This window comes from Vicugna pacos, chromosome 15 (genome assembly GCF_048564905.1).
Source record: "Vicugna pacos chromosome 15, VicPac4, whole genome shotgun sequence".
Lineage (NCBI taxonomy): Eukaryota > Metazoa > Chordata > Mammalia > Artiodactyla > Camelidae > Vicugna > Vicugna pacos.
In genome coordinates, this window is record NC_133001.1 from 55,663,117 (window position 1) to 55,683,186 (window position 20,070).

General features: G+C 49.2%; 1 protein-coding gene across 12 annotated transcripts in view; it reads right to left on the minus strand.

Moving 5' to 3' along the window:
• ASAP2 (ArfGAP with SH3 domain, ankyrin repeat and PH domain 2) overlaps window positions 1-20,070 on the minus strand; it is a 145,791-nt gene that overhangs the window by 57,213 nt on the left and 68,508 nt on the right. For 8 of the 12 annotated variants that reach the window (XM_072938227.1, XM_072938228.1, XM_072938225.1 and 5 more), the window contains 5 exons: window positions 17,870-18,073; window positions 9,945-10,019; window positions 8,033-8,082; window positions 5,517-5,646; window positions 1,963-2,048 (listed from right to left, as the gene is read on the minus strand). In XM_072938227.1, the coding sequence (XP_072794328.1) occupies window positions 1,963-2,048; window positions 5,517-5,646; window positions 8,033-8,082; window positions 9,945-10,019; window positions 17,870-18,073 (545 nt within the window). The remainder of the gene's footprint in view (window positions 1-1,962; window positions 2,049-5,516; window positions 5,647-8,032; window positions 8,083-9,944; window positions 10,020-17,869; window positions 18,074-20,070) is intronic. The other 4 variants (XM_072938235.1, XM_072938234.1, XM_072938233.1 and 1 more) reach the window with 1 other exon arrangement.

Here is a 20,070-nt window from a genome sequence, read left to right on the forward strand (position 1 = left end):
AAGTGTGTGAGGGAACATCAGCACGAGGCATGGCCTGTTGAAGGCAAGGCAGGGGGACACAGGTGGCACCAGCACCTCCAGAGTGCCCACATCACCCCATGCCCTCCACCTGTGCAGTCAGAGCCTGGGCCCGGTCACATCTCCAGCTGCGCTAGGACTGCACCCGCGTCCCTGAGTGATCACACACCCACTCCTGTCCTGTGTGGCTCCTTCCAGACACAGAGCAGCCCTGTTAAGACGGAGATGGGATGGGAGGGGCTTCCTGATGTTTCCCATCAGCACCGCTGCCCACGCACAGCCACTCCCTGGTTCGGTCACACTCTCACGCACAGGCCTGCATCTGCCTCCCGTCCCTGCTGAAGGTCCCAGCCTGCAGGAACTTGGTTTCCTTCTTCCTGTATCACCGGAACGTCACACGGCACCCGGTGTGTGGTAAGAGCTCCATCAGCACTGGCTGAATGCATCCTCCACTTAAAACTTTTCGGGGGCTTCCCAACACGTCTTGGATAAAATCTACCGCCTTTAATGAGACTTCCAAGGCCGCCCATGTCTCAGGCTTTTCCATGCAGTTTCATTTTGCTCACCATGTGTCCATCACAATGACCTTCTTCCTGCCTCAACCCTGCCTGCCTGGAAAGCTCTTCCCCTGCTCCTTATCTGCTAGCTCCTCCGCATCCTTCAGGTCTCAGAATACGTCTCCTCCAAGAGGCCTGCAGCTGATTCAAGAACTGAGTACCAACCGCGCGCCAGGTACTTTGTTCTGGCTGCCAGAAAACCCAGCAAGGAACAAAACAGAAAAAAGAAAAATATCTCTGCCCTCAACCTCTATCTAAATTTGGTCCTTCTATTTTATACTCTTCATTAGACTCCTCTGCTCCGGGACGCTTTGTCAAACGTCTGATGGTAAGCGTGCCGGCCGAAGCCCCGCTTGATTCCAGCAGGAACTGTGCCCGTGACGTACATCACCGGGTCTCCAGTATCCAGGACGGTGCCTGACACCCAGCACGCTCTCAACAAAGGCAGTGAATGAGTCCGCGGCCTGTTTCTAGTAGCACCTGGGGGTCTGGGAGCAGAAGGAGGAGGGGAGTAGAAAGGCAATCAGGCCAAGGGATGAGGCCCAGGTTGTGAGGGGCTGGCGGACACAGCGAAGTTGAGTACCTGAACAGCCCCGAACGTGGAAGTTTCTCCTTCTGTTCCACGTACAGCCCCTTTTGCTCAGCACTGTCATTTGCTTTACAGGGTAAGTATATATGGAAGTATTCTTTTTATTTATTTATTTTTTATTTTTGGGGGGGTAATTAGGTTTATTTACTTATTTTGATGGAGGTACCAGGGATTGAACCCAGGACCTCATGCATGCTAAGTGCACACTCTACCACTGAGTTATACCCTCCCTGCTCTTTTAATTTAAGACACTGCATTAACACCATCCCATTCCCCTTTTAACAAATAAAAAACATCTGAGAATCAAACCAGTTTGCCTTTTTATTAAAAAAAGCAAAAATAAATATATTTGATAATTAGATTTTTATATTACTTTTAGTTTTTGAGATACTCTCAAACCATAAGACTCACCCTTTAAAAGTGCACAATCCAGTGCTTTTTAGCATATTCACACAGTTGGGTTATCATCAGCCCTGTCTAATTCCAGAATATTTCCATTTCAGCAGTAATTCGCCCTCCCTACTCCTCTGCTTTCTGTCTCTGTGGATCTGCCTGTTCCTGACCTTTCGATTAACTGGAATCCTCCAGTCTGTGGCCTTTGGTTTCTGGCTTCTTTCAGTTAACATGTTTCCAAGGTTCATCCATGTTATATAGCACGTATCCCTGTTTCATTCCTTTTCCTACGGATTCTAAGTAAGTGTTTACTTTCAGCACGATACTACAGATCTCCCAGAGGTTGCCATAAAGAGAGAAACATCTGAAATAACATTGTAACAAAGAAATAACATCATAACTTACTTGCATTGGGCATGAAAATATTTGATCAGATTCTGAAGTAAATCCACTCCCTTTTTAATCTTAATTTCATTGACCTTCAGCAGATACTGTTAAAAAAAAAAACAAGAAATGTCACAGATAACAAGCAGAATATGAGCTTCTGAGGACAGATCACCTCTCCCACTTCTCCGACACTTTGTACTGGGTAGAGCTATGGCAGGTGCTTAATATTTTCTAAACACCATTTGCCTAAATGTTTCTTTTAGCTTTCGTGCCGTATGAATTATTTGACATACAGGTAATTAAACGCTTAACTTCAAGCACCCAGGACTCCTAGTAATAAAACATTCTGTCTCACCCAGTGAGGAGAAACTATCACCGTAGCTGCACAGAAGACGGAGGGTGGTTAGGATCAAGGGGTTTCTAACCACCATGAACATTCCTGCCTGCATATTCTGTCCCAGGTCCCTTTCTTTCAACAGGTCATTGTCTAAACACTAACTGCTAATCTTTTGTAGTTGAGACTTTGCTCCATGTGTCTCGTACTAAGACACTTAAAAAAGTTGTGATTGCCATAAAAAATCATATTTTAAATTCAAATAAATGAAAGCCATTTTTAACTTGGAGAATTCATTAACAACCACTAAGGCATCAGGAAGCCCCAGGGACCCACAAAACAAGCATCAGGAAATACATTTGTTCTTTGCTAAAAGACGACACAGAACACAGACTTCATAAATTCCCTCTCCCCTCCACTGTTGGGACAGGGTATAAACAACCCTGAGAACATGTCACCCCAAGGACCGAATGCCCCGAAAGAGCTGCGGACCTCCGCTGACCACAGGCATCTCCGCTGTCACCTGGCAGACTCACGCTCAAGGTCCTCCCGGGCGGGCTGGGCAGCCCAGGCCTGGGAGGGAAGCTGCTCTGAAGAGGCCACGACAAGCTCTCCCCCGGCCTATATCAGTTGCCTTTCTGTCATCATCGCCCTCCTTTTTGGTACTAATTCATTAACTGAGTAAGATGTTTGGTAAAGTATCAAAATAGTTAAATGGTTAATAAGATGCTTGGCCATGCGTCAAACATTAAAATGCACATACCCTTTGACCTAGAAATTCTACTTACCGGAACTTATCCTAAGAAGATAATCACAAACGTTTACAAAGATGAATAGAAAAGGAGGTTCACTGCAGAGCTGTTTGTAAAAGTGAAAAATGGCAACAACCCAAACGGAATGAATAGGGAATTAAAGTACGGGGCACCCATACAAAAAAATGCCATGCGGCCATTAGGCCGCCAAAGCAGAGACTTTCTGACACGGAAGAAGTCTGGGGCACAGCAGTGAGTAAAATGATCAGGCTACGAGACAGCAGCAGCAGGTGACCCTGGTTCTACAACTGTTTTTGTTTATGCAGACTAGGGACACCTGAAAGACGCTGAACTATAGGGCAAAGCGGTCATCTTTCAGTAAGTATAATTTGGGGTGACTTTTAATGTCTTTTATATGTAAGCACATACATACACACATGCACACACACACATATATACTGACCAATTTTTTAAAGCACATATTTTTATAATCATAAAAAAGCAAGAGCAGGTCTCTCATACCTTCTCGATTCACAAAAGCTCTGTATTACTATTTGGCATACCGAAGTTCTCTGCAAAATTCCTTTTGAAGAAGAAGTCCCACAGCTTTAAAATAAACACCTGAAAGTCGCTTTTCTATATTAGATACTAGGCAACTGAAAACTTAAACACCTAAACAACATCAAGTATTTACAAAACTTGAGAACTTCAGTTTGGGCAAACAGTTGGACAATTTAGTGATTTTAACCACGACCATCTGTTCACTCCAGGGCGTGAGGTTCTCGGGATCTGCTTTTCAGATGCTCCCTCTCGCCCTCTCCAGCCCAGGTCTGTTTGGCCAACGTCTACATCCTTCATCAGACGGGCCCTCCTCTGGGAACTCCACCCCCACCACCGGCCCACCCCACCCCTGCTTCCGCGCCTGCACTCAGCGCCTGACCCACTGGCCGGCAGCTCTGCAGGGGCAGGGACCCGTGATGCTCGGCACAGACTGGGGCCCAACAACCAGTGCTGTAGAGTTTAGGTCAACAGACTCCCTCCTTATTAGCCCAAAAGAGAGCACAGCCTGAACTCACACACACACGCTTTCTAAACCCACTCTCTGTGAAACACTACTACTTAATTTTACCCCGACTGAACAAAACCAACACGCTGTGTTTGTGTAACACACAGCGGCCTCCTTGTCCCTGCCTCCTGCTTCCGGGCTGGCTTCTCCGACACTGCGTGAAACAGGCCAGGGCAGGTATTTTATGTGAGTCTGTCTCTAAAACAGCATTTGTATAAAAACATCCACTCTCCTATCTCTTTGAGCTTAATTAACTTTCTAAATATCCATGTAATGAAAAACAAAGCAGCAAAGGAGGGACAGAGGAACAAAAAAGACGTAAGACATGAAAAAAAAACCAAAAGAAAAGACATAAATCCAACCACATCAATACTAACAACCAATGTGGATGATTTAACAATCCCATCAAAAGGCAGAGGTTGTCAGACTAGATTTAAAAAAACCTGACCCAAATACAGATTGTCTACAGGAAATACACACTTTAGATCCAAAGATACACATAGGCTGAAAGTAAAAGGCTGGCGGGAAATCCCATGCAAACAGAAACCATAAGAGAGTGGGAGCGGCTGTCCAGTTAGACAAATATGAGAGCCTAGACCCTGGGACTGACTCTCTGCTTATTGCTTAGGGTTTGCTCTGAAAATAAAAACTGATTTAAATACACTCCTAAGATACGCATCTATAAAGACTAAGCTCCTGCTATAATTAACAAATTAACAAACATTCCAAAATCAGAAGGTGCTTTACAATTAGCTTCGCTGTTGACGCTTACAGGGACTCAAGAGCCGGCCGAACGCGGTCTCAGCACATGTCACAAATAGCGCCCTGCATCGTGTACACTTAGGACACAAGTCTGCGCAGCCACGGGGGGAAACAGATGCCACTGTGCACAAGGGGCTTTGCCGTCACAGCCAGGAGGAGCGAGCTCTCAGGCAGAGGTGGGGAACTGCTTCCACAAGCTGTTTCTACAGACTCACAAGCAAGGCGGAAAAGGGCTGGAAGCAGAGGCCTGCATCACTGGCCTTCGATGCTTTCCATCCCTAAGCCTCCAGTAGAGAAACGTTTTGAGTTTCTGCCATCTTCCCCTCCCCAAGGCAAGGCCTCAGGCTGCAGGTGGAGTGCACAGAGGGCCTCCCCTGGGCACCTGGGCCTCTGGCTTGATGAGCATTCCGACTGTGAGCAGGTGGAACTGGTGTGGCAGCACTTCCAGGGGCAGGTGGCTTGGCTTCCCAGAACCAGCTCTCAAGGCTCTCAGTGGCGGGACCACAGCTGACGTCTCACTGCCCCTCCCCGGCTCGGATTCCGCTGGTACAAGGGAACCCACACCCCTCATCAAAAACCACCTAAGGGGGGAGTAGTCTAGCTAGCTTGCAGTGAGGCATTTGGTGTTCCCTCGGCAGCCCCGGGGCAGGCGGCCCACCTCGCACATCTGCAGCTGGAAGAACCGGCGCTCCTTCTCCATCTCCTCCGCGATCTCGGCCCCGCTTATCTCCGTGCGGATCATCCCGTGCAGCTTGGCGTGCTCCTTCTTCTCCTTCTCTATCTTGGTTCTACATGGGAAAGAAGCAAGAAGACCTCAAGACACCTCCGGACAGCACGGTCTCGCCGTGATCCCAGCCCCCGGCCTGGAGACAAGTGCTTGCCGGATGGCCTCTAACCCACTGGAGAGGAAAATGCCAATCTTGGCCCTTTTTGTGGCGTATCTACTCATCAAATGCTTCCAAAGCACCTACGCTGGGCCTGGCCTGGGTCAAAGGAGGTTGTGCCCCTGAGGTTTCCTTCAGGGACAGCACTCTGGTCTGAGTGCCCGCAGGGCGGCCAGGGGCAGCCCGACCTCCTGGTTCTCCTCCAGCACCCTCCCCACCCCTCTTCAAGCAGTCTCCTCCTCGCTAGCGATGACATGACTCAGACAGGGCTCATCCTGCAGAATGAGACAAGTGACATTTTCTGTTTGCAAGCTTTGTCCCCCTTTCCGTGTTTATCTTATGCTCAACTGTTAGTCAAGTGTGTGGGGCAGGGTGCGAGCCGACCCTGGTACACATCACGAGACATGTGACCAGGGCGAGAGGCAGCCATGAATCACATCAGGTAAGAAGGGCTTGAACTTGTAACTGGGTTTCTATTTTGGAGAAAAGAAGACTAAATAAAAGCCACAGAAAGCACTCAAAAACATGAAGGTTGCCCGAAGAGAAGGGAGCAGACTTCCCTGACGTGCCTCAGGGCAGACATTGCATAACGTAAGGCAGCATTTCCTAGAAAGCTGAACAACTTTCTAAGAAATGGGTTACTTTGGGGCCAGCGGCCCCATCACTTGGGAAGGGGGTATTTAAGAAGAGGCAAGAAATCTAGTTTCTGATCCTTGTTTTGTATCTTGAAGCACAGCACTGGGCAACAGTAGATGCTCCACAACTTGAACAGGTGGGTGAGTGAGAACATTAAAAATAGGTGACCATTTGGTGGGGATGTTGTTAAATGGCTTCATGCACAGAGGGGGATGTGGGGAGTGTGACTGGAGGCCCCTGAGGTCCTGGGGACAACCACACAACTCCAAGGCTCCCCCGCCACCCCCTCAAAGGGATCAAGACACGGCCAGACATCGGTCACTCTCATAATGCTCAGGTATAGGACTCCAGGCCAGGAATTTTAAATATGTCTTAAACCTGTCTGCTACATGTCCAGGGCCTCTCCGGACAAATCAATATCACATATTAATGGGTAGAGTTACTTTGTAATTTTTATCCCAGAATTACTTTTGAGTTTTAAATGGTGCTGCTCTTTGGGTCTCAGATTCTGGGATTTTGTGAGTAATTCTGTCCCCACTGTATTTATGTGTGTCTTGATTTTACAGAACTTGATCTCATTCCCCTTCAAACCTTTTCCTTTCAGAACCAAAATCCTCTTTAGAAACCCTCTCGTTGGTTCAGAAACACACAGAAGCATTTCCCCTAAGGCCTTGAGGGTGGCAGCGACAGTGGCTGAATGAAGCCAGCAGACCCATGGCCAGGCCTTGGCTCAGCCAGTCTCTCACGGCTGACCAGCGGCAAAACGCCAAGGTTTCCCACCTGTAACGCAGGAACGCGGACCCTTTCCTCATTTACTGCACTGAACTGGCGCGGGTGCGGAACGCTAGCCGGCCAGGGGCAGCAAGTCTGGAGCCTCTTCGGGCTGAGCAGACCTTCGAAGTATTCTGGGTTAACACTCTACCTATGCTTATATACAAAGGTCGGCCCTTGGTGGAACTCCAGAATTTGGAGTATGGGAACTTAAGATTCCCAGGAAGGGATGAGTCCCAGAGGTCTCGTGTTCCTTGGTTTGAGCCCTGTGATCCTTCACCACTCGGAACAGATACCCATGGCTGGTAAAAACAAACCCAGTGAAATACTTGTTATGTCTGAAAACGCTTTCTTCTTAACAATTCTAACTTTACCAGATGGATTCATAGAAAGGTTTCTATTTCCACTCAGAAGACTCTACATTATTACCCAGTGTACAACAATTACATAGCAAACACGAGGCATTTGAAAATATTTTCTATTTCTCACACATTTAAAATAATTGAAACCACTGTCTCCACGGTCGCTAGCCCAATTCTAGCCAGCTCGATCCTCTCCATTCTAGAAATGAGAAGCTGTGATCAGAAACGTTACAACAACCGCCTGACGTCAGCCCACGGCAGTCAATCAGCCTTCCTGAACGCAACACTCTGTAGCCATCCTCTAAGAACAGGAGGAACGAGGCGAAAGCCCTGTTAAAGAGGTTTACATCACACCGGGTGTGAAAGCACCTGGCATCGTAACAAACCACAGCAACACAGTCTGGGGTGAATTCTTTCCTGGATTAAGGTTTATTTAGACAATACTTTTACGCAATAAAAGCTCCATTTAAAATTCAAATCTCAAATTACCTACACTTATTTTTTAAAATGAAAGCACTCACATTTTTGTTTCATAGTCCTTCCAAGCTTTATCAAAAGGCTTTTTCAGATCCTGTAAACAGAGAGGCATAAATTAAACAGGACTAATCATTAACTTCTGGGCAAGATAAACTTACTAATCCTTAGACCAGCCCTGAAAGGAGCATTAATATCTGAATAAAATGACATACGTGACCCCATGAAAAATAAAAATCTTACAGGACGGGCTTTTAATTAGGCGAGCGCTGGCATTTCCTTCTTTTTCTTTCTCTTTAAAATTTTTCATTACAGAATATACCAAATGCACACAGAGAAATGTGGAGAGAATTATATAATAAACCCATGAGCTACTTACAACAAGTATTTAACTCATGGCCCATTCTGCTTCACTTACACCCTGCACTCTGCCCTATGATTATTCTGAAATTAAATCCAGAAAGATGTAACATTTAATCTGCAAGCATTTTAGTATATCTCTCTAAAAGAAAGGGACTTTGATTTTTTTTCTATTAATACCAGAATCTCAACACATGTACCCTTGATTCGGGCCCCAAACCCACAGGAATATAAAAGCCATTCACCTTCTCCTGAGGTCTCCTGATTCCACTATTCTGTCTGGAACTTAGGACCTCAGGTTCTCTGATAAAGCCTGGCTCAAAAACGTACTGAGACACTAGAAAGTCTATCAAATGGTTCCCACCTATCGATGCTCCCTTTAACAGGCTTCTTTTGGGAGAGAAAACACTTCTTTTGTGGGGTTTTTTTTTTTTTTTTGACTCTTCACTGGCCTCACGACAAGGCCTAAGCCCCACAGCCTGGCATCTGAGGTCTCCACGAACAGGCGGGGCCCCGCCCACCCGTAAGCCTCATCTCTTCCCGCACCTCCTCCGACCATGGCCTTGAGCTACGCTGACAGCCGCCTGCACAGGGCTGCGTCACGCTTCTGCATACGTGCATAACCTCCCTCTGTCTCGTGTGCCCGTCCCTCCTGCTTTTCTGGCTAACTCATCTGGCATGTTCTCTGGGCCCCAAGGGGATGGTGAGTAACGTTCCCCGGTGGCCTAAGGGCTCACCGGGCCCCGCCTTCCCCGCCCCAACAGCTCCCCCGGCACAGTCTGTGAAGGAGAGACTGAGGGGTCTCTCTGCAGAGCCCCCGGCATCCGCCAGGATGGGCTTCCAGACGTGCCAAATGCGACCAGGGATCACATGTCGCTCCAATCAAAGAACTCGGTCTCTAGGAACTGGGGCACAGTCATCTCCCCGTCACCTCGCACGTCTGCTTGTGGAAGTGACGCACACAAGTGCCCCACTGCTCAGCACCCGGCACCCACACAGGCTCGAGCCCGGACTGTCCCGCACTCACACGCTCAGGAAACAGCTCATGGCTCACGTGTCTGTGCGAGCAGGGCGAAGCCTCAACAGCCAGAGCCCAGTGGAGGACGGGGCCTTACTAGTTCCACCGGGAGCTGCATCCTCGCGAGGAGCCGAGGAGCCTCCCCTAGTGGTCCGTCAGGGACATGCCGGAGGACAGGTGCGTTACTGGTGCAGATTCCCCCACGGGGAACCTGCATCCTCGCAAGGATCCTCCCTGAGTGGTCCGTCAGGGACACGCTGGATGAACACCAGACTTCTCTCCATATGTTTCCCTGCTTAACTGGCAGAGGCCAAAATGTTACAGTTTCCAAAAGAGCTGTTTCTCTCCCTTCATGGCCTCCTCCCCATCCCACACTCAGAGCACCAGCAGGACCACCAGAAGGGCCACAGTCTCCACTGTTAGGGCTGAAAGGTGGTGCAAGATGGCCAGTCAAGGAGACAGAGGCAGAACACCCCCAGGAAGAAGGCGCCAGGCGGCGGCTGCCCGGACGGGCCAGCATGACCCTGATGCCACGTTCTGCGAATGCTGCCCCTCGCTGAGCAGGACTTTTAATGTCATACCCCTTTCACTCCTTTCAGGTCCCCCTTCAGCAAACTGTCCAGAGGGAAGGAGATTATGTTGTTCATATTCTGAATCTAAAAGACAAAAACAGAAAAAAGAAATTCTTACTCAATTTCCTTTGTAATCTCAAGTGAGGATAGCAAGGAGATTAGAGAACACTTGGTGATAATTAAACTTCCCTTAAAAGCCGACCAGCCCAAGTATGACAGCTCATTCATTCCCACATTCTTTGTCATGATTTCACCTCACAAATGAAGATACAACTAAGGAAAAGTCTGTATTTCACAATAATGATAACCTTCGACTGTGAGCTACAGAGTCTGTGGAAACATAATCATTACAATGAAGACAAAATATTTCAAAACAATCAATGAAGACACTTTAAAGATACGGGAACAGGAGGCCACACCCGCTTCCTACTCTCACTCATGGCTCCGTCCGATGCCCGGGGGCTGTGCTTCGGCCGGTTTCGGGGCCCACAGACCCCCATCTCTTAGCACAGCCCCCAGGGGGGAAACTAAAAGGGAAAACAGAACAAAGGCGGCTTCTGTCTCCTGAGAATGTGTACGAGTGAATGTTAAGAGAGAACAAGGGAAGAACCAAGTGCGTGTCTTTGGTTGGGGGTGGGGGCAGATAAACGAGAAAAGGCGAGACAAGGGCCCCTGAGGTCCCCTGTTCTTCTCCCTGAAGCAAGAAGGCAAGAGACTGGCTTAACAAGTTGTCACCAAGGATTAAATGGAAGAGAATCAAACCCTCCTGACTCCTTCGGGAGCACACACACGCACCCAAGCAAGTCTGTCCCCGCTGGCCGTTCAGATTGGAGCCAACTTTAAGACTCCCCGGGTTCCCACCCGACCCACTGAGAGTCCCTCCCCATCAAGAAAATAAGCTGAGATTTACTTTCCCATCCCCCAGGCCCAGACCACTCCCTAAGTCAGCAAGAGTGCCGCTTGGCACTGCTGGGGCCTTGTGTACGTGTGTCTTTTTGGTGACATGCACCTAGATTACGGGACCATAAAAGGAGAAAGACAGGAGTAAGGACTTTGGAACTGTATGTGTTCCTTCTTACAATCAAGCAAAGGAAAATTTTATTTTTAGTAGAATTACCTTGAGTGGGAAGACTAACTACAGGTACAATTTTTAAGGCAACACGGGATCTGATTTCTGTGCACTATTCAGCATATTACATTTCAAAATGGAGGAAGAAATTTACTTGAAAAGTCCTGGGAAGGTGTGTAATAATGCCCGCACAACCACCTGTCCTGCCAAATAAATGGTCAGTTAATGACTGTCATTCCAGAAACGCCTGTTTGGGGTAACTTCTGTCCTAGGCTGATGCAAATCAACGTTTGTCACACTCCTGGCTGTCCTGAGGCACAGCATTATCAGCTATGACGTGCCAGGATTAGCCTTGAGAGTTAAATTTTAAAATACTGAAGAGCTGAGTTTAAGGCCAGGGCCTGTGGCTGACTGGAAGGAACAGAGACAAATACAAGGCTGTGCAGGTGGATAAGCCCGGGGAGCGAGCACGAGGCTGTGAGCACGAGGGAGGACGATCCCCACCGCATTCCACCCTCTGCGAGGCCCCTGAGGCCGCCCACAGCCGCCCTGCTCCCGCGGGCTGCTCACTCTTGAGACGTCCCTCGTCACTTCCTCGGGTGCCCTCTCCCCCTCCCGCCTGCTCTGTCCTCCTCTCCTTGCCTCTGTCCCCGGGCTGCCCCTTGGCTGGCCTCACTGTCCTGTTCTGGGCAGAGGCCACGCTCCCCCAGCCACCAACCCCTAGCCTCCGCCCCCCAGCCCTCCCAGCAGCCCTGCTGGGTTTATCTGGCATTGGGTCCCTGTTAAAGACCAAACCACTCCCGCATCTGGACCCTCCCAGTCAAACCTCACTTGCCACTTGCCACTTTCCACCTCCACATCCAGCCAAATGGAAGTCTGCGCTGTCCTCTGCTCCCCGTCGAAGCTCATGCTTGATTTGCTCCATCCTGAGCTGTCTTTCCCGGGTTCCCACTGTTCAAAGCCTTCCCATCCACCAGGACTCACTCAGATGCCACTTCTTCCATTAACATCCCCAATCTCTCATCAGGAAGCAACCTCTCCCTCCCCAAATCCTCCAATGTTTTCTTTTTGAAAAATTTCTTAAGGCACTTGACAGGTTCTGCCCTGCAATCATCTAAGCCTTACACTGTAAATCCTAAGGGGTCACGTCAAGTTTTTGTATTCTCCGGAGAACTCAGGACAGAGCCTGGCCCACAGCAGACGCTCGATAAACACTGGCTGAATGAGTCAGTTTACTTAAGTGTATTTCTGAGCACCTAATACATAAGTGACAGGATCCAAAGATACATTAGTAGCTTTAAATCTTTAAACATCATCTAACAAATATGTGAATTCATTAATTTATTCATCATATATTTACTGAGCGCCTGTTTTACAGACAGCAGTAAAGTTGGCTGCAAAGATAAACACGATGCTTGCTGTGTCAGAGGAAGATAAATACATACACACCAAGAATTACACAGAAAGCCTAAGACATACCACACGTAGCATGTTCTACTCTGCACAGATGGAAGAAACAGTGGCTGCAGCTCTGAGCAGTCAGGCGGGCTGACTTGGGCTTGGGCGGAAGGTGACTGTCCCAGCTCCTGAGCCTCGAGACCCCATCCATTCGTCCCACAAGATCCCAGAGCCATGGCTGGGGTCAGAGGCTCAGGTCAATTCAGTCCTGAACGCTGCCCAGACAGAAGCCAAGGTGGTGCCATCTTGGAGAAGGCGCGAGAACGGGGGCAGCAGGGATGACCTGAAGGGGCAAGTCAGCGCCGCTCAGGGTGGGCAGCCGAGCTGAAGGCACCAGAACAGCTCAGACACACACGTGGGCTCGGGGGAAATGGAGGAAGGTGCTTGCAGATGAAAGTCATATTTCTAGGAAGAACTGTAGCATGTTTTTAATGAGACGTGTATTTAGTGTGAGTGTATGCATGAGTGAGTGACAAAAACAAGGTTCTCTGCAGCGGGGAACAGAACCTCACCCAGAACTTGGTTTACACATCTATTTTAAGACTATTCGCTATTTAATTCAAACAGGAACTGATGACAGGCATTAGGTAAGAAGAAGTAAACTAAGCTATGGTATCCAGAGTAAAACATTCAAGCAAACAAGAGTGAAGATCTAGGGCATCCAAACACACTGGACTAGCGTGCCTTCATCCTGGACACGGGACAGGGTGAGCATGACATTAAACAGCCATCACAGCTGTGAAGACTGCCACAAAGGAGACGCACGGGGCCCTTAGGGGGCGACAGGACATAAAGCTGGAGGGTACCAAGAGTGTAGGAGACAAAGAGGCATCAGACAGAGCGCCAGTCCTCACCAACTCACTGTTTAACAGGGAATATAAAGCACTTATTTAAGTAAATAAACTGCCAAGTGGAAACTCTATGAGCCATAAATAAAACACCATGGAATTTCCGAGAAGAGAAAATTATTTTCAGTCTGGACAGCAGGGAAATCTTTGCTAATTGGGGGTTATGTGAGATAGACCTCCAAAGATAGGAAGAATTCTTGCTTCCAAGACGGGGTAGAACATATCCAGGCAACAGAACAGTGGAGAAGTGGGACCACACCAGCCAGCGGAGCAGTGGGAGCAGTGGAAGATAAGAGTTAAAAAGAAAAGCCAGAAGAGAGTCCCACTAAGGGGATGCTGGCCTTCCTTCTGGTCCACTTCTCTTCCTGGAGTTCCTCAGATGATCTAAAATAAGAAACTATTACTTTTCTAATCAGAAAATAATTAGCTAAATTATTACAAAAGAGCCAGAAAGTAGATTAGCGGTTGCCTGGGGCTGGGGCTGGGAATGGGGGATTAATCGTGAGAGGACAAGAGGGACCTAACTGGGGGGAAGAAAATGTCCCCAAACTGATTTGCAGTGATGGCTGCACCGCTGGTAAAGCTACCGCTAGAAATCACTGACTTGTATAGCTGAAATGGGTGAATTTTATGATACATAAAGTATACCTCATAAAGCTGGTTTTTTGGTTGTGTTTTTTTTTTTTTTTGAAGAAACTGTTGTGAACATACACAGAATCACCATCAGTGGGTTTGCTAATTAAGCTCGCACGCTCGGCCACCAGCCTCTGCCCGCCCTCTGCACCGGCCTGCTCCATAGTAATCAGCACAGCACACGACCACGCTGACTCAGGGTGAGCGTCCAGGAAACGACTGGCCCTGGTCTCCGCCCGGGCCCTGAACCAGGCGCCGGAGCCCAGATGCGCTGTCTTGGCGAACGCGCCCTTCAGCGGGAGAGATGGGCTCTGGACCTCCCTCTGACTGCACTAGGGCGCCCAGCAGCCTCGGCCCACAGCTGAAGGAACCATCTCCGTTCTGGCCACAAGAGGTGAAAACCAAGCCAAAGATTCCTGCACATGCTTGTGCTCAGCAACCCAGCCTCAGGTCATGAGTAATGAAACTGTCCTGATTTAGGGAATAATTAAATTACCTCTGGGTAACCCAACCAGAGTATTTTCCTGAGCACCAAGCAAGCACTGGACTTTCTCTTATGCTCTGAGTTACTTTCAACAAGTAAATTAAGTAAAATGGCCTTCCAAACCCAAGCATGATGTGAATACAAATAATGAATCTTAATCACTGCTATTAAGTATGAATCTAATATCAACAGCAAATAGACAGTCCTGAAAGTAACAACCCTCCCTTCTCTGTCTTCGCGTTTCCCGGGTTCACATGGATAAGTTTGACAAGAGTCAGTAACAGTCAAACATCTATGATCCCGGGAGGACAAGTAGAATGATTCAGTCGGGAGGCGGGCAGACAGGGCCATCAGAGATCAGAATAGCCTCGTTGTGCTAATGTCACCGCTGATCAGCAAAGATGGACAAGGAGGTGGGGCGGGGGTAGGGGGATGCAGTCGGACAATGGCCAGCTTTCCATGTTGTTCTTTCTAATTTTTTTTTTCCGGTCTTAAAATTCCTGGATTCTAGTTCTGCTACCTCCATACTCTCGAAAATCTTTCCCATCTTCCCCTCAACACTTCCCTGCCCACAGGGGCACGGCTGCTCCTTCAGCTCGGTCACTGGTTACCAGCAGCTGCTGATCCAGCCAGAGCTCCACCCTGGATCCAGCCTGATCCCTGGGAACCCCAGCGCTGCCTTCTTGACTTTGGTCCTGAGTACACCGGCTCTGCCCTGGGGATCGGTCCAGAAGTCTGAACTAGACAGGATTCTCGCATCACAGGGCTCCGTTTTTAAGGAACAGCAGAGAAGAGAGACTCAAAACAGAAAAGTCGCTGGGCAGAATCCTAGCTCCAGGCTCGCGAGTCTGGAGAAGAACAGGTCTTCCCAGGGCTCTCCTCAAAAGCTCTTAACAGTGTCCAACTCTCTCTGGGGACAGCTTTTCCTCAAAAGACCACATATAAAGCATGGCCAAAGAGCCTTACCTCAAATGTGCCCGTGTCACTTACGTTTATTTTAAAATGCCTAATTCATGAGAAACTTGAGAAAAGACAACACTGAGACCTGCTGAGTTTGTCTTCTTTTTAACTTGAGCAAATGCTGCTCAATCACAGGGTTAAACAGGTTAAATAAAGACTTCAAAGAAGGGCAAACCACCTGTTCACACCAGCACAGCCCTGGCAGCACCTCCCTGTCAGAGGGCGGAGAGCTGCAAAAGGACCTGGGACCTCATTGCTTTAATTAAGGGCATCTTAGCAGAGGCTTCAGCATTAGCAAGGGTAAGTACCCAGGAAACAGCCGTCACCTGCCAGAAGCTTCATCTCCAGCAGCTGGAGCCTGGGACCCAGGAGTGTGCGTGGGTGGCTTTGCAGGGCTGCTATGGTAGCCGGTAAGGCTTTCCACCTGCGCGGCCCAGCGTGACAGATGCTAGCTACCTGTGCCCACTCAAGTTTAAATGGGTTAAAAATTAAATCAAGTTTAAAACGGAGTTTCTCAGCCATATTTTAAGGGCTCAGTAGCCACGTGTGGTAGCTGCTTCTTATACTGGATACAGCAGATGTACCACTTCCATCACTGCACAAAGTTCTGGTGGGACAGCAATGGCTTGGACCAACAGATCAAAAAAAAATATGAAGCAGCTTTAAGGTATAATTGATATACAACTTAAAGTTCACCACTTGATAAGTTATGATGTATACACAGTCCACAAAACCATCTCCAGGATCCAGCCAGTGAACGTAACCATCACCCCCAGAAGTTTCTTTCTGTCCTTTTCCAATCCCCATGTCCCAGCTCCTCACTCCACACTCTGCCCCAGGCAACCATCTGTTTCCGCCACCACAGAATAATCCTCATTTTCTAGGACTTGCTATACGTGGAATCACATGGCATGCATTCCTTTCTGCCTGCTTCCTTCATACCTACTTTGAGATCCATCCATGTTGTTGCATTGATGGCTCATTCCTTTTCCCTTCTGAACAGGATTCTGCTGTCTGGCTTCCCAGTGGTTCCCAACTTGGGGGCTACCACAAACCTCACAAATAAAGCTGCTCTGATGACTTGTGGGATGGACTCTCAAATGGTGATCAGGAAGGCCTTTTTAGAAGATGACACAGAGAGTTCGGAGGAAGCGAGGCCACGAGGCCATGAGCCCCGTGAAAACCTGGTGGAGGGACATTCCTGGCAGAGGGAACTCCTAACACAAAGGCCCTGAGGCAGGTGCGCGCCCAGCAGGTTCAAAGCACAGTTTTCTATGTTCCTTCCAAAGGCGGCTTATCTGAAAGAATGGACATCCAGACAGAAAATCTTTTGGAGAAGCAGAAGGTCCTAGAAAAGGTGGACTGAATAAATCACCAAGTGGCACAGGGCCACGTATCGCATGTGAGCCTTACAACTGCTCTGAGAAGCAGGTATCATCCCCGTTGTACAGAAACGGAGAGAGAGGGTGGAGCCACCCACCTTGCCCCCAAATCCCACAACGAAGCGGCAGCAGAGCTGAGCTGAGAGTGAAGCCAGAGCGCTTCCTGTTGCTCTGCTGCCAGAGATGACTGGCCTTAAATGAAGACAGCGGTCAGTCCTACACCTGCCCCCCGGTCGGAGCAAGACAGGTCCCCCCCAGGTGCCATCTGCGTCAGGAATTTCCTTCTATTCCCCACACAAAGCAGTTCATCAGAGACGTACGAGGAAAGTTTACAAAGGGAAACCATCTAGGTCACTTCACTCTCGGTGACTTCTTCCAGGGGCTGGTGACAGCACGCCTAAGGTCTACGGCGTGCACACACACACGGCCTTGCTCACTGCCTCACACAGGGTCCTCATGAACACCTGCTCCCTGGCCTGGTTCTTGGGCAGCAGTTCTTGCTCTGAAGGGTTGTTTAGTTAAGAATGAGACGGAGGAGCCCACGCCGAGCTCCAGTGTTTAACACAAACTGCAAGATCAAAGCCAGCCAGCTGCCAAAAACCTGGCAACTTTCACACCAGAAGAAAGAGGGGAAACAGCTGACCTGGTTTCTGCCTTTAATGCTGCGTCACTGGCAGTCGCGCTGCTTTGATCTGTCAGGTACTAAGTGGAGAGAATATAGCGACCCTTTCCCTCTTCCACCAGAGAGCAGATGAGGAAACCACACACCGCAGCCTGCCACAGCTGTGCTGAGAACCCGTGTACGGCCAACTCCGAGAGGCAGAGGGGCAGCACAGAAGAACCCAGGGCTCATGTAACCCATAACTTCTTCAAAAACCCACAAGTGATGTTAAAATGTTCAAGCCACCCACCAAAAATGAAAGCATCTTTTCAAACCAACTACCTCCCAGAACCCGAGGTTGGAAGACGCTTGGCCGGCCTCCTCGAGGCCTTGGTGCCCTGGCCTCAATCTCAAGGGAGGAACTGGAAGCAGTTTACCCGGCTGTCCTCTAGGGCAGCTGGTTCCCGACCATCCAGGTCAGCATCACCGGGGAACTTACTCGCCCAACAGGGAGTGTTCTAGCAACCCTCCAGGTGCTGCTGCAGCTGCGCTGAACTTGAGGACCACGACTCAGCAGGTATGGGTGGGCCCCGACTTTCCCAGCAAGGTCCAGGTGCTGCTGGTGCGGCCGGCCCAGGGACAGCACTTTGAGAACCTCAGCTCTGGGGCAATGCTTCTCAGACTGATGGTGCTGACTCACACCCTGCGGAAATGGAGATTCTGGTTCAGCAGGCCCCGGGGACAAGGACCTGGGAGTCTGCATTTCTAAGAATCCCCAGGGACTCTACCTGAGGGCCAGGCAAGGACTGTGAGGGCTAGACGAGGCTCCTGGGGGTGCAAATGACATAAACTGTCCTGGTGCTTTGTAAGCTAGAATCTGTAATAAACAGCTATTGACGCAGTTTGTCAAGTTGAGAGATTTTAAGCAATGACTAATACGCAGTGGCAATTCCCGAAGGGGAATGCACATGAAGAAACTGGATCGAGAATTTATCTGCAGGTCCCAGAGAGGCACGGACTTGAGTCTTGGCCGAGCCCATGACCGACAAAACAGGATGCAGAACCTCCATGGCTCACAGCCCTCTCTCTTCCCAGACATCACCTCTTCCAGCCACCGGCTTCTTCCCCTGGAGTCTAGAAACAGGCTTTTTTTTGTTTGTCTGTCTCTTTTGTTTGTTTGTTTGTTTCACTTTGGGGTTTTTTTTTTTAGTTTTTTTGTTTTGTTTAGTCCCTCCTATCATAAAAACCTTCCCTTTCTCACTTTCCTCTTCCATTATCAACCTCCCCCAAGAGCAATGAGCACCTGCCGTCTCTCCTCTGGCTCCTGCAAAAGAGTCAGGGGAAAGTCATGGTGGCCTCCTGGTCACCGAAGCCAAGAGTCACTCATCAGGGCTTCTCTTCCTGCTCCTCTGCTGCCTGGGTGCTGCTGACCCTCCGCCTTCCTTCACATCCTCTGCTCCAGCCTGTCCACACGTTATCCTTTAGGCTTGGCAAAGGATTTTTTTTTAAAGTTTGAGGCCTCCTACATCGTGGCAGTTGTCATTTTAACAGCCAGCAGTTGAGAGAATATGTGATGACAGAAGAAATGAAACCCTCATCCGAGTTCATGAACGCTTCAAATGACTGTCTTCTAACAGCATGTCCTCCACGCACACGACAAGTCATTAAAGTGCAAGGAATGTGTTCGTAAACTCCGCAACGTGCCTGTGGGCAGACGGACCTCGTGAGAGCCCTAGAGCCCCCCGCCCCACCTCCCCCCAGGGACCCAAGCACCACAGCTGTGGGAGTCACTGCCCATCTCCCGGGGCTACACCCTCCGTGCTGTGGCATTTCTACAGCGGCCCTCACGGTACACACAGCATGCTAATAAAAGTGGAGTAATCAGTGCTCACTGCCCGGATAGTGACAGAGCCGGTGCCCCCAGCAGGCTGTTAGTCACTTTCTCAGCTGGGCTGCCTGCTCCTCCCTGGCTTTTCCCACCTTCTCTGACTCACGGAGTCAGTGTGCTATTGGGGCTACAATGAGGTGGCACCGCCTTTCCAAAAAGAAAAAAAAAAGTATCAAAGTACAATTTACACACAGTAGCGGCCGTGCCACAACCAGAACCCAGGGCTCTGACGTCAGCCTTACTGCTTTTGTTGTTTTGGTCAAACCGAGGAGACGCTTTCCTTCTGGCCAGTGATCTGTGAGTGCAGGAAGCAGCCTGCAGTGCTGGTCTGGAGTCTCAAAGAACTTCCATCTGTGTATCAGGCCAGGTGAAATCATTGGTGCAGATGCTTCTAGTGTCCAAATTAACTGTCATGAGGTCCATCCACAAACTCTATTCCCCAGGAGAAGCCCAGCACTCAAGCCCTCCTCACTCAAAGCTCACAGACGCCTCCTCTGCATACAAGCCTAACAAACTGGTCATCGCGTTTTCCAGCTCACAGTGCTGCGGAACAAGGCACCAAGGGCAGTCAAATCCAGCAATTAGCAGGGAAAAGAGTGTCAGAATACCAAAGAGCAGATGTCGAAAATGGAAGGCGGAGAGTCTGGCACCAATCTAGGGGCAGACAGTCCCACACGGCAGATACCAGGCCCTGGGGGTTTCTCTCAATTCCTGCACAGTTCCTTAATTTATGGGTAAACCGATGTAAGTCTTCCTCCCTAAAAGATGAAATTATGATCAGTCCCCCTGTTGAATAAAAAAGAATGTAAGAC